Here is a 14,390-nt window from a genome sequence, read left to right as displayed (position 1 = left end):
GGATGTTGTTGCAACATCAGCAAAGGATGTTACTTATGTGACACCACTTTCCCTGACCCTACACATGACAGGTGAGGAGGTGAAGGGAAAAGCCAATTCATAATCAGGCCAGCAGTAAAAACAATCTGCCTCAGTTTGGACACAGCTTATTAGTGCAAGCATATTCTCTGAGCAATTCAACACAGAAGTTACATAAAGACTAAGAGAGTCAGAATCTAGGAAAAATACAATTTACCAGCTGAATTAGTGGCTAGAAGAGCAGCAGAGCAAAGATCCAGGAATTCCTACCAAGATACTCCTACCCGAAATAATCCTGGATAATGTGACCACTGGTTCCTTAATTTTCCTAATGCCTCACGCTTATTTGACATAGTCTGAATAGGGTGTTCCTTGTTTGTTTTTTTTTTAATTTGGCTGTGCCTTGCAGCTTGTGTAATCATAATTCCCCAACCAGGGACTGAACTGAGGCCCTCAGCAGTGAAAGCATCAAGTCCTACCCATTAAATTGCCAGGGAATTCCCTGTTCCTTGCATTCTTAAAAGCTTACTCAAAATAAGTATCTACTAAAGTGAGACTTTAATTTTATAGAATTTGTTGTTCAGTTGCTAGTCATGTCCGACTCTTCGCCACCGCACAGACTGCAGCATGCCAGGGCACCCTGTCCCTCACCATCTCCTGGAGTTTGCCCAAGTTCATGTTCACTGAATCGGTGAGGCCATACAGCTATTTCATCCTCTGTCACCCTCTTCTCCTTCTGCCTTCAATCTTTCCCAGAATCAATTTTACATTAATTTCCCTCAATTTTACAGAAATTGAGGCTAAAAAAACATGAGAAAGCTTTCCTAATGGCATATAGCTAATGAGATGCAATCCTAGGTCTTCTCATTCGTAAAGTCAACCTTTTCCATAAATCTCAAGGGAAGAGTTACTGGATGGCAAACATTTAGGATGTTCTTTCTCTTCAAATTTGAGGTATATTATTTATTATAAATTTGAGTTTAGGAAAGAAAGATAAGCAATCTACAACACTAGCTCACAGTGGCTAAATATCCCCACAGGGTCAGTTCAGAGCAGGGCTCTGAGAAATCGTGACCTGCTAGAATGCAAAAACCATGAGAAGAGGAATTTAGCCTGTGTTACTCATTGCTCAAGCCTCACTTACAACAGAACCTCAGACAAAGAAACTAAATAAATATTTGCTGAACAAATGAATTCAATTCAGGGAAGAGGAGATGAAGAAGTAAGTGAAAAAGAGCTGCTAACAGTTCATCTATGACCCTTAGGTAGTAGAAAGCTGCCGTAATTCCTACTTATTTCTCTTAATTAAGCTACAACTTTACTGAGATATAAACCACATATGACACAATTTACTATTCAAAATGTAAAATTCAGTGGTTTTTAGTATATTCACAAAGTTGCACATCAATCACCACCATCTAATTCCAGATCATAATCTTCACCACAAAAAGCCCCATGCCTATTAGCAGCCATTCTCATTTGCCTCTTAACCCAGGCCTTGGCAACTACTAATCTACTTGGTCTCTCTGGATTTCCCTATCCTGGACATTTCATATAATTGGAATTACAGAATATGTGATTTTTTTCTAATTGGCTTCTTTCAGGTACCATAATGTTTTCAAGGTTCACCCATGTAGTAATGTGCAGCAGTAGTTAAATTATTTTTTATGGTAGAATAATATTCCACTGTATGCAAATACCACATTTTGTTTATCAATTCATCAGTTGATGGATATTTGGGTTGTTTCCATGTTTTGCCTATTTTAGATAATGCTACTACAGACATTCTTGGTCAACTTTTCATGCAGACACTTGTTTTCAATTCTCTTGGGTTTATACTTAGGAGTGGAACTGCTGGGTCACATGTTAACTGTTTAACTTTTTGAGGAACTGCCAAACTGCATTCCAAAGTAGCTGAACCATTTTACATTCTCATTAGCCATGTATGAGGGTTCTACTTTCTCTACATCATCACCAACGCTTGTTTATCTTTTTGCTTACAGCTATACTAGTAGGTATGAAGTGGTATCTCATTATGGTTTTCAGCTTAATGATTAATGATGTTGATCACACACTGCATTTGTTTATTGGTCCTAAATAAGCTTTTTCATAATTTAAAGATAATACTGTTACTATTTTAAAGCTGGGGAACAAAAGGGAATTGAGAAAAAGTATTCAAGACATTAAGAGAAAACAATGTGAACACTGATATAAGGTGTTTAAGAAAACAGTTGATCAACAAATGAAGTCAAAATTATAGTGTATATTCTTTTTTGGTCTGGCTTATTTCATTCAGCATGATAGTTTTTAGATTCACATTTTGCCTGTATCAATCGTTTGTTTTTATTGATGAGCTAACCCAGTGTATGTATATACCACAGACTGTCCACTAACCTGCTGATGAACGTTTAGATGTTTCCAATTTGAGGCTACTACAAACAGTTTCTACAAACATCTATGTTAAAAAAAAGATGAACTCAAATCTGTAGCTATACCTGTGAACATCTCTATATAAAAGTCAGGCAAAATAAGAAACCATTCTACTACATCTATACTGGATGGCAGTGCTTTATACTTGTCTTCAATAGGCTTTTTCTTCCTTTTTTCTTAAAACAGATAGGCCTCTCATTCTTCAGGAAAACCTGTGGTTTAACTGGGGCTTCCCTGGTGGCTCAGCAGTAAAAGAATGTGTCTGCAATGTAAGAGATGCGGGTCTTCGGGTTTGATCCCTGAGTCAGGAAGATCCCCTGGAGAAGGAAATGGCAACTCACTCTAGTATTCTTGCCAAGAAATCCTACGGACAGAGGAGCCTGGCAGGCTACAGTTCATGAGGGTGCAAAGAGTCAGACACGACTCTACCGACTAAACCATCACACCAACACCTTTCCCAATCAATCCCCACCCCCACTCCCCCCACCCCCGCCCCCGCCCCCGACACCACACACACACCTGGCCTGCGGCACATGACTTTATACTGGCCAATCACAAAGCCATATTCCTCTGCCCACAGTGACTAAATTCAGGTACAAGCATGCAATCAAATCTTGATCAGAGTCCTCCCTAGACTTTCATTAGAGCTCTAATAAACTGAGCTACAGCTCTGAACTTACTGGGTTTTAAGAGCCAGATTTCCTCATTGTGCTTAAACTAATTCAAGCTGGGCTCTGAATATTAAAAAAAAACAGCCTTTTCAGCCTAAAGCTATTAGACCTAACTTTTAATATCAACATTATGGAAAAAGTTTATGGTATTTAAAGTCACTATTCTAAAGAAAGCCAGAAAATATAGGGTTTAATAACTATTAGAGAACCCAGAGTAATGTAACAATTATTCAAAAATCTCAAAACTTTATTTTGCTTTTTACCCCTGGACCTGAAAAGCTCAAAGTGGCTAAAGAGGAACAGGAAGATAGGCAGGATGGGTGGCAAAAAGTGTAGGGTTATTTAATACAACCAGATAGATAAAACTACTGTAACTAAATTTATGTAACATTTACTTTAAGGAACCAAAAAGACATGCCATAAAAACTAAAACAAGGTAGTTCCCTGGTGGTCCAGTGGTTAAGACTCTGCGCTTCCACTGCAGGGTGCTTGAGTTCATTCCCTGGTGGGGGAACTAAGATTCCGCATGTGGTGCAGCCATAAAAACACTAAACAAGTATTAAGAGTAGTTACCAGGCAACTAAAGCTTTCATTTAAAGAACTGGAAACTGAAGCAGAACATAATTTGCTTTCTAATATTAAAAATGTCTATCACCAAATTATGGAACACCACATTATCTTAGGATTCTGACTTTTGTTAATTAAAAAGTTTCAGGTTTGCCAAAACACATCATTATTGAAAATGTTAATTTACATTAATTGAATGTAAATTGAGGGTAAAAGTGATAGTTAATCAAATTTTATCCTAATAATACATAAACAGTAAAAGTTTAGCATTTTATAATCAAGCTAATCTTATAGTACCAGCAAATGTCTATGGCCTTAAGCCATTTTTCATTATATGTACCAAATCTGAGCTATTTTCTGGTTCAATTTAGTTTTATGGGCCATCAGTTAACAAAATCTATCTATTTACAAACCTACTTACAACAGAGGATTAGAGAAATGAAGTCAGAAATCAGTAATTTTGTGACCATTTGGTTAAGCATGCAGGAGAAAGTAGGCTTTCACTTGAGTGCTAATGAAGGGGAAAAGAAGGCTTCTCCAATTTATGTGATGTAATTTAAATTATGGTGCACAAAAGGAACTGCAAACAAAATGTTACTCTGACAGGGAACACAGATGGGGGAGGGGGTTATTTGGATGTAATGTATGATGAAGCAAGTTAATACAAACAGAGCCACCATTCACTCTGCCTGCAATATTAAGTATTTAAATAGTTTAAAGATATTAAGTTAACTTCCGTAACTACTGAACAGAGGAACTAGGGTTCAAATCCAGGTGTGACTCCACAGTCCATGTTATTTAACTGTGACACTATAAAGCCTTTTAAGAGCCTTATATCAATTAAAAGCGACAATCACCTATAACAGAACCTACAATAATACACAAAGACAATGATTCTCCAAGTGTGGTCAACAAGCCCCTTGGGGACCTTTTCAGAGGGTCCACAAGGGCAAAACTATTTTCTTAAATTACTACTAACACTTGTTTTTATTCAGTTAACATTTGCACTGTACTGCACTGCAGTGGGTAAAGCACTGTATTTTAGTTAAAAAGAAAAAAGGCGGCTCACTTGAGAATGTCCTTGATAAAACAGTAAAAAAATTGTTACTTTTATTAAAAAATAAAAAAGCCTTTTCTTTCTAAAATTTTGTGATAAAATGAGGAACACACATAAACCATTTCTACAGAATACGCCTGCAGCAGGATGACTGTCTCAGGAAAAAGTATTTGTGGGACTGTTTGAGTTGCTAATTGAACTAGCCACTTTTTTCATGGAACATCATTTTTACTTGAAAGAACAACTGACAGACAAATTATGGCTATTCAGTATCTGGCAGATGTTTTCACAAAAATGAGCAAAGTGAGCTTATGGCTTCAAGAAAAACAACTTTCAGTATTCACTGCTAATGATAAAGTTTGAGCTTTAAAGTGAAGAAGAACTTTGGGAAACTTCTATCTACCACTGTGAGCTTGACAGACTTCCAATATTTAAGATTTTTCTGATGAACTTATGTGGTGATGCTAACTATGAATTTTTACTGAATAATCAAGTGTGTCTGCATCTGGAAGATCTACATAACTCAGTGAACTAATATTTTCCAAATGACCAACATATGATGTTACAAAATCAGTATTGTCCAAGTGTAAGACAGACCAGTGGATTTTAACATACCAGTGAACTTTAATGTAAGAGTAAGAAGTTTGCTAAGTGATTTCAGATTCCATACAGCAACTAACTTTTTAAAGAAACTATTATTTCAAGCTTGGGCTTATATGGTATGATATGGTATATCAAAGTAATTTTTATAATTATCTAAAAAGATTAAGTGTTCTTCCCTTTTTCAAATGCCTATTGTGTGAAACTGGCAGTTCTTCATATACTTCAACCAAAAGAGTATATCACAAAAATTGGGAATTCAGCTATCTTTTCTAAAGCCAAATATTAAGGAGACTCAAGAAAAGTGTTAAACATGGCCCTTCTTCTCACCAATTTTGGAGAATTTTGAAAAATCAGTTCTCTTTGGCTGGAAACTTATGTTTATATAAAACTGCTCTATTATTGCTATCTTATGAATATTTTTAAAAATTCTTGTTTAACTTCTAAAATGGTAAAAGTTGATATTGATAGAAACCTGCAAATAAGGCTTTTTGAGGGTCCTTATTTTTAACTGCATAAATGGGTCTTGAAACCCAATGCTCTGAAAATTTCTGAACTAAGGCCATTACAACCACATATATTTTGTCCTTATTTAGTAGGTGCCAACATAAAGATTGTTTTCATTTGATCTGTAAGTAAATGGATTGTGTTCTCTAGTTTAAAGTCTACAAATGAAACACAATTTCCAAAAATATCTCTGGTAAAAACAACAACAACAAAATACCCTTAGTGAATGCCTATTATACCCCATGGACTATACTAGGTGCTTTAATCAACTTTGAGACTTGTATTAAGGCTGAGAGAAGCTAAAGGGAGGTCCTAAACATAATACAAATAGTACAGATCTCACTCTGAAACATCTGAGTTAAAGTCATTCCCTTGAATCTTATGCTATCAAGTCATGTAACTCTAGCATTTTTTCTTTACATAATGAATAGTAATCCCTACTTCTATGATTGAGAGAAACGAGAATACAAGTAAAAGTATATAAACAGTAGATGCTGAAGAAGTTAGTTCTCTTTAATCAAACTTCTCCTCTGTTCCAAAACTAAACCGTATCACAATTATCATTCAAGGTTAGATTTGACAAGCTCTCATTTCATTATTATAGGCCTCAAGTAGATGAATGCTGTTTCAGCAACATTAAAAAATACCTTAAGGACCCACAACCACTATCAGATACAAGAGATCAATGTTTAAAAATTACCTATGCATTTTTTTCTGAAGTATTTTCATTCTTTTAAAGCTAAATTACTCCTACAACTCTTCCCAATCTTGTTATATTCACATCTGACATACTAGGCTCTATGAAAAACAAAGATCTTGATATTGCTAAGAAAATTACCAATGAAGCAATTCTGAAATTGGTTGCCTTATAAACTAGGAAAGCTGGCAGAAAGGACATTATTTAATTCCCAACTATATTTCTATCAGATATTTCATATTGTCACATGCCTGGACTATTATATGAAAAATTAGACAGTGGTTATTTTAAGTATAGTAAATATGTTCCAAGATTTGTGATGAGAGAGGTCAGTCTCTAAAAGTTAACAAGACTTAATAGCTTAACAATGCCTTTCACTCTGTAGAGTTTAACAAATCACCAAGGCCATTTCTAAATAACAAAACAGCTGATCAATTTATTAAACTCTTGCCAACCAAGTAAGTCTTTCCTGAAGTTCAAGCTGACTTCATATTTCATGTTGCGTGGACAATTATAAGTTTCCAATTATGTAGTATTTTAATATTCTTTTATTTTTAGGGTAATCATTTTTCTCAAAGCAGTTTTTATAAAATCTAATTATTTACCTAACAAAACTTATGCTCTATTCAAACCTGGACAATCTCAGAACTTCTATAAAAATTATGCAGGTTTATTAGAAAGTCTACAAGAGAATCTCCCCTCTACCTCTCTACATTTAAAACTTAAGGTAGATGAACTCGGTCTACTTTATTCTGACTCATTTTTTAATTTGAAATTTGGTCACTACCCATTTCCTGTGTTAAACTGTGCATACCCTCTCTATGGTTACTATCTCAAACTAATGATGATCCTCTATCACACTACATAAAAGAAGCTACACCTTGAATACCATCTGACAGTTCCTACAAGTTATTTTAAACGGATATTGACATACACCTTCTTTAATGCTGTTATCTTTCAAGAAGTTAGCATGACCATATTTTTGAGGAGCCAGAACGGTAGAATAAATGATAGGAATGAATATCAGATTGAAGGTCATATAATCAGTTTCAATTCTAACAGAAATTCTGACTTTAGAAGGGTCACTAATTCCCTGTTCCCAAACTGTCTTTCTATGGGCAATTCATATCTCTACATTAAAAATGTTCCCATTAATTTTAAGTTCAGTGTAAGATACATGCACATGGAGGAAAAAACAAGAAGCCAACCGCAAATAAGGAAGCAAGACAATCAATTCCACTAAATCCTATTAAACCCCCTTTTCCCCCTAAAAAGAAAACCTGAAGGTGATAAAACACTCAGAGAATTGCCAGGCACCTTTCTAACATTAAACCTATTAATCTTCACAACAGGAAGTAGATGTCAAGTACCTCTAATTTTACAGATGAAAGAACCATAAGATTAACTGACTCTCCCAAAGTCACACACAAAGTTAGATATTAAACTAAATTCCAGGATTTCATACCCATAATTTGGAACCAAACAATGTTAGATCAAACCAAAATGCTAGTTATCCCACTCTACTTGCTATCCTCTGTATCAGTACTGTCCAATAAGGCAGCCACAGCTGCACCTGAAATGGAGCTAGTCCAAACGGAGATATTTGGTTAAGTGTAAAAGGCCAGATTTTGAAGACTTGTAAGAAAATAACAACATGAAATATTTAATTAACCATATTTGAGGGGGAAGAAATGGGCATAATTCGTATTTTGAGGGACACAGGCATGTATGTAATACACACAATAGGGCTTCTAGAGCTTCCCTGGTGGCTCAGACAGTAAAGAATCCGCCTGCAATGAAGGAGACCTGAGATCCATCCTCTTGGAGGAGGGTATGGCAACCCACCCTAGTATTCTTGCCTGGAGAATCCCATGGACAGAGGAGGCTGGCGGGCTACAGTCCATAGGGTCACACAGAGTTGGACACAACTGTACGACTAAGCACATACACACACAGGCCTTCTAATATTCTCCAAGGATAATAAAAGATGTTTTTATTTCATTGCAGGCATATGTGACAGAATAAATTACAAGTGAGGAGAAAGGATGACTTTCTCTTAAAATCATATTCCATTTCTTTAGGTGGAAACATGAAAATACTCATATTCCTAATGCATGCAGAGTTATCAAAGTCACTAAAGGATACCCACAAGGCAAAATGAACTCAAAACATTTCACTTAATGTGTATTTACAGCTATTTTTAAAAAACCACATAGCAAATATGGCTCTAATATATAATCAGCCTTTAATCTTATTTTGGCTAAAATAAGAAATACACAGTGAGGGGAGAACATCAATTTAAAAAATAAGGATCACCTAAAAATAGCTTAGCAATTCCACAGAAAGTGACACATAAAGTTACCATACGTGTAAAACTAAAGAGAAATGAAAACGCAGGTCTACACAAAAATGTGTAGATGAATATTCAGAGCAGCATTAATCATTAAAAAGTGGAAACAATGCAAATGATGAATGAATGAACAAAAAGTAGTATATGCACACACTGGAATAGTCAGCTATAAAAAGGAATAAAGCACTAATACATTATATTTACAATATGTATAAACCTTGAAAACATTAGCTACCTAAAAGAAGCCAGTCACAAAAGATCACATACTGTATAATTCCATTTATATGAAATATTTAGAATAGGTAAATCTAAAAAGACAGAATGACTGCTAGTGAGTCTGGGTTTCCTTTGGAGAGTGATGAAAATGTTCTAAGACTGTGCTGATGGCTGTACAACTATATGAAAACACGAAAAATCATTTCAAATGGGTGAACTGTATAGTATGTGAATTCCATCTCAATGAAGTTGTTTAAAAAATAAAAAACAGCCAGAAAAGTAGAAGGGAAGGAGATTAGAAGGACTGTCAAGCATTTGATATTTCTCTAGATTTTTCTAATTTTGCCATATTTAAGCTTTTAGGTTTTGTAATTTGTGATTCCCCCCCCTTATTTTAAATATTCATAAAAGTCAAAAATTTTTCATCACATCATTACACTACTAAACAATGAAAATCATAAATTCTACATTTAAATGGCAATTTCAATAGCATGTGAATCAACTCAATAAAGTTAAAATTCTTTCATTTTTTTAAAAAAAAGTGTTATAAAAATTATGCCTGATGTTAATCTTAAAAGAATCACAGAATTAACCAGATAGTATTTAAGTCCCTCAAACTAGGAAACCCACTGAGACAGCATTAACTGCCTTGGAGAGTAAATGGCTTTGTGGAAAGCCCCCCAAATAGTCACTATTTCAATCAGGCAAAAGCTCAAAGTTCAGAAACAGATGATGGGAATTTGAAGATCTCAGTATAAAAAAGTACAAAAAAGTAAAAAATACTACTAGACCACCTTCTTTTAAAAGCTAAACTCTTGATTCAGATGCAGAATGGAAATATTTAAAAATTAAAAAAAAAAAGCAAACAAAAGAACCCCTATTCACCTAGACTCCTAATACTGAAGGAAAAAAGTCTAATATCAAAAATCTGTAATAGGTGTTTAACTCACACCTTATGGCCCTTAAGAACCTCAAAAGCAGCTGTTATCTAAAATAATGAAGGGTTTTTTTCACCCTTTTAGAATAATAAAATGTGATGGTGCCATTCCGCAGCCCACCCCATCCCCCATTACCACCACCACCGGCAGGTGGAGGGAAAGGATACTGTAGACTAGAGGAAGACAGCTTTGAATAACCCTTTGGACTTTCTAGGTAAGAATGCAGCTGGTGGTCTCTCAGGAAGGGGTAAAAAGATTTGTGAACAAGCTGACATAAGGGTTATCCTTTGCCAGGAAGAGCGCACACCGTGAGCCACATCTTGCTCATCCACATCAGCTATATCCACAGTAAAACACAGGCCGCTGGAAGGCACTGTTAGCATCACCAGGAAGGCCTCTCACGCCGGGGGTGTTTTTTTTTCAACGGAGAAGTTGACTCCTGTAGTTTGGATATTGGGGGGAGGCAGGGGTAAAGCGGGAGTCGGAAAGACCAGAGAAAGTGCCTTTAAGTGGAGACGACTCGGGCCTCGCTGAGGAAGTTCCGAGCCCCACTCGGTCGCCACACGCTAGTCCCTCCTCCCTCCCACCCTCGGCCCCAGACGTCGTTGCGGGAGCCAGAGCCGGAATCGCCGCCGCCGCTCCGGGGCTGGGGGCGCAGGCGGGCCGGGGCGGCGCGGCACACGCACGCCTCCTCCACACTCGCCGCGCCGGGCCTCTCTGCCGCGAGGCCCAGCCCCTCGCAACCGCGCCGGGCCAGCTCCGCCGGGCAGGCCTAGGCCGCGCCGGCCGTACCCCGGCACCTCGCTCCCCGCGGAGGCGGACCAGGCCCGACACAAACTTCCCGGCGCGTTAGCACACGCGTCACGGACGGGCCGGCCCCCAGCGCCATTCCCCTGCGGCCCGGCGGCGGCCGCGGCTCCCGCCCCTACTCCCCACACTCCGAGTCCCGGCGGAGATCGACCCGAGGCCCACGGCCCTCACCCCTCCGGCGTCCCCGAGTTTACCTCCAAGTCGCGGCCTTTGTTCTTGAAATTCTTGAGCCGTTGGTTGTCCAGTTTCTCGTTGTCCGCCATGGCCGGGCCGGTGACTCCTTCCCCCGCCCGGGCCCCGCGGGATCCGCCCCAACCACCACGCCGCACCGACACTCCCAGGAACCGGGCCGCTGCCTGAGCTGCTGTGCCCGCCGCTTCCTTCCTCCTCTCACCTGCCTTTGCCGCGGTCTTCGCCTCTCCCCGCCCGTCCCCCCCCGCCCTAACCCCAGCGCGACCGCAGCTCCGGCGAAGACAACTGCGGAGCCGGGCGGCGGCAACGGCAGCGGAATGTGCTGCCGGCTGCGAGGGGGAGGCAGCCTCGATCTGAGGGCCCCGGCGCCGCGGCCACGCCCATCGCCGCCAGTCCCGCTCGTCGATTGGCCAACCAGACTCCGGTGCGCGCGACCAATCAGAAAGAACGATGGAGAGCGGGGGCGGAAGAGCGAATGGAAAGGGGAAGCGGGAGACTCTGGGAGGAAGGGGCCCCGGGATGGGCCCGGAGAGGAGGGGGTGTGGCGAGGAAGAGCAGGGAGGGACCACGTGCCCCCGGAGCAGGGGGGAGGAAGCGAAAGAGAAGTAGGAGGCTTAAAGGAAGGCGGGAAGGGGAAGGGGGAAGGAGACGCCCGGGAACGAGTTGGTTTGTTCTTGTTGTAGGACCCGCCCCAGAGGTCTGGAGTCCCCGGGCCAAAGCTCAATCAAAGTACGTTCTTTTCTTCTTCGGTGCGTCTTCTCTCCTAGGGCATTCTTTACGCGCTCCTGGTACTTTACAGGAGATCTGCGCCTCGGTTCCATCCCGGATCGGGACAGCCCCCTATTCTCAATCGAGCTCCCTACCCTAGCAGGGGTCTCTGCTGTCTGGGGGCCTGGCCTTGGGGCCTGGACTGGAAAGAGTGACTTGCGTTCCGGAGTCGCAGCGGAAAGCGGGAGGGTCAGTGGCTGGAAAAGGAAAAGGACGCTTTAGAGGAATCTGACTCATCCCCTCTGACCAAGTCCCGCAACAGGTGGGAACTTGGGAAGCGCTGATTTATCCTGTGGTTATTCTTGTGTTGTTGGTTAGTTGCTAAGACTTAACGGACTCTTAGGGGCTTCCCTGGTGGCTCAGTGGTAAAGGTATAGGACTCCTGGCAACCCCATGGACTGTAGTCCTCCAGGCTCTTCTGTCCATAGGATTTCCCAGGCAAGAATACTGTAGTGGGTTGCCTTTTCCGTCTCCAGGTGCTCTTCCCAATCCAGGGATCGAACAGGTGGCGCCTGCTTGGCCGGCGGATTCTTTACCGCTGAGCCACTAGGGAAGTCCTCCATCCTCCAAGATACTTCGTCTTGCAAAGTTAAAGGAATTTCTCGGCCACACAGTACTAACTTCTGAAAGGCGGGAACCGTGGCACCAGACATAGGAAATGTAATATTGTGACTGCTGAGAAGGGAAAAGAGTTCCAAAGATACACATCTCTAACAGAAATGTTATTACCAGAGATAGAAATAGCACAATCGACTAAAGAATGTACTAAAAGTACTTCAGAAAACGGGAGACGGAAATGGTTTAAAAATATATTTTAAAACGTTTAAAATGAGAATAATGCCTTTAAAGTCCTCAATACTTTGTATGCTTTCAGCTACCTAGGCACACAGAAGCTGTGCTTGGAAACAATTCACACTGTACATTAACTTGAATGTAAATTCAGTGCCGATTTTAAGTTTAAAATGGTGTTCATTATAAATTTTATTCCCCATAGAACCATTTAATTGAGGTAACATTGCACACGGTAGCACTGATGTCTTGAAACTGAGTTTAGAATAAGAAAATTCAGTTCAGAATACCGTACTCCTAAAAGAAGGGTGTGATCACAGTATCCACTAAGAGAAATGCAATACAAACAGGAAATAACCACAGCTTGTAATTTTGGTCTTCCGTATTTGTTTAATGTCTGTCTAAGGTGCCTGTCCCTCTCTAGACAATAAGCTCTCTGAAGTCAAGGGCCATATTTGTTTTTTCTCTATATTCCCAGCACCTCGTGCTTGGCACCCTTATTGTGCACTCAGTGACAAGTCAGGACCTACAGCTAAACTGCTGTGAGTGTATGTTTCATTAAGTTAAGAAACAAGCTAACACTTCTTGATTAAAAATGCTGATTGAGTTGTTACAGTTTCTAATCTACACTGGGTTCCTTCTAAGAATTCTTAATTTGGTATCATGCTCATTCTAGGGTTAAAGTTAAGGGAGTAGATTCAGACATAGGCTTCAGGGCAAACCCCCTACATGTTTAGGAGTTGAAACATACTTTTCTAAAATGAACAATTATCCTTAATTATAAGGATAGGTAGTCTGTTGGCCTAAATTATTCATTTGAAATTATCCCTACCCATTGCCTCTCACTTTACAGGTAGTTCTTTCCAGATGTGTGCATGTGTTCTAAGATACTTCAGTAGTGTCTGACTCTTTGCAACCCTATGGACTCTAGCCTGTCAGGCTCCTCTGTCTATGGGATCCTCCAGGCAAGAAGACTGGAGTGGGTTGCCTATGCCTTCCCAACCCAGGGATCAAACCCTTGTGTCTATGTCTCCTGCAATAGCAAGTGAGTTCTTTACCATTAGCACCACCTGGGAAGCCCTCTTTCCAGATAGAAGACATATAATTTATAAAAGGGGTACATTGTTTTCCCTGGAGTTAGTAATAGATCTAAGTGCAGATTGGCAATCTGATTGGCAAGATATGGTAGCTCTAAGCATAGTCAGGAGGTTTCAGAAATTTAACTTGCCGAACTAAGGAAATAGTAAAATGCAGCCATTAATATCATTTCAACATAGATTAACAAGTTTTTTGTGTATATGAAATATAATTATAGCCAAATACTATAAGACTTCTACACGAGGCCTTTTTTTTTCCTTTTAATTATGAAAGTGTGATAACACATTTAACAGGAGACTTGGAAAATACAGAACAAAGTTACACATAATTCCACTATATATTACAATTTTTTAATGTAGATAAATTAGGATTTTTAGTTGGAGTTTCAGTATCAAACTCTCAAAAATTAACAAATAGAAAAGTAGAAAGATATAGTAGACTTGAAAAGCACTATGAACCAATTCTGCATAATTAAGATTTATACAATTTTCACACAACAGCAAGATACAAATTCTATTCAAGTTCCCTTAGACTATAAACCAGGAGACACTGGAACATATCCAGGGACATAAAGTGCAAAAATTTCATGGTCTAAAGGTATTGAGATCATACAGAGTCTATTCTCTTATCACTATAGAATTATGTTAGAAATCAATATCAAAAGATATTTGAAAATAAACGA

At 39.4% G+C, this 14,390-nt stretch overlaps 1 protein-coding gene across 1 annotated transcript in view; it reads right to left on the bottom strand.

The window, feature by feature from the left end:
- The window catches only part of KPNA4 (karyopherin subunit alpha 4), a 60,522-nt gene extending 49,277 nt beyond the window's left edge, over positions 1 to 11,245 (bottom strand). The window contains exon 1 of the mRNA XM_068986782.1: positions 11,056 to 11,245. Coding sequence (XP_068842883.1) covers positions 11,056 to 11,124 — 69 coding nt within the window. The 5' untranslated portion in view covers positions 11,125 to 11,245. The remainder of the gene's footprint in view (positions 1 to 11,055) is intronic.
- Positions 11,246 to 14,390: the final 3,145 nt, after the last annotated feature.

Source organism: Capricornis sumatraensis, chromosome 1 (assembly GCF_032405125.1).
Source record: "Capricornis sumatraensis isolate serow.1 chromosome 1, serow.2, whole genome shotgun sequence".
In the NCBI taxonomy this organism is placed as follows: domain Eukaryota; kingdom Metazoa; phylum Chordata; class Mammalia; order Artiodactyla; family Bovidae; genus Capricornis; species Capricornis sumatraensis.
Note: the sequence above shows the minus strand (reverse complement) of the source record. Positions and strands in the feature narration are given on the sequence as shown.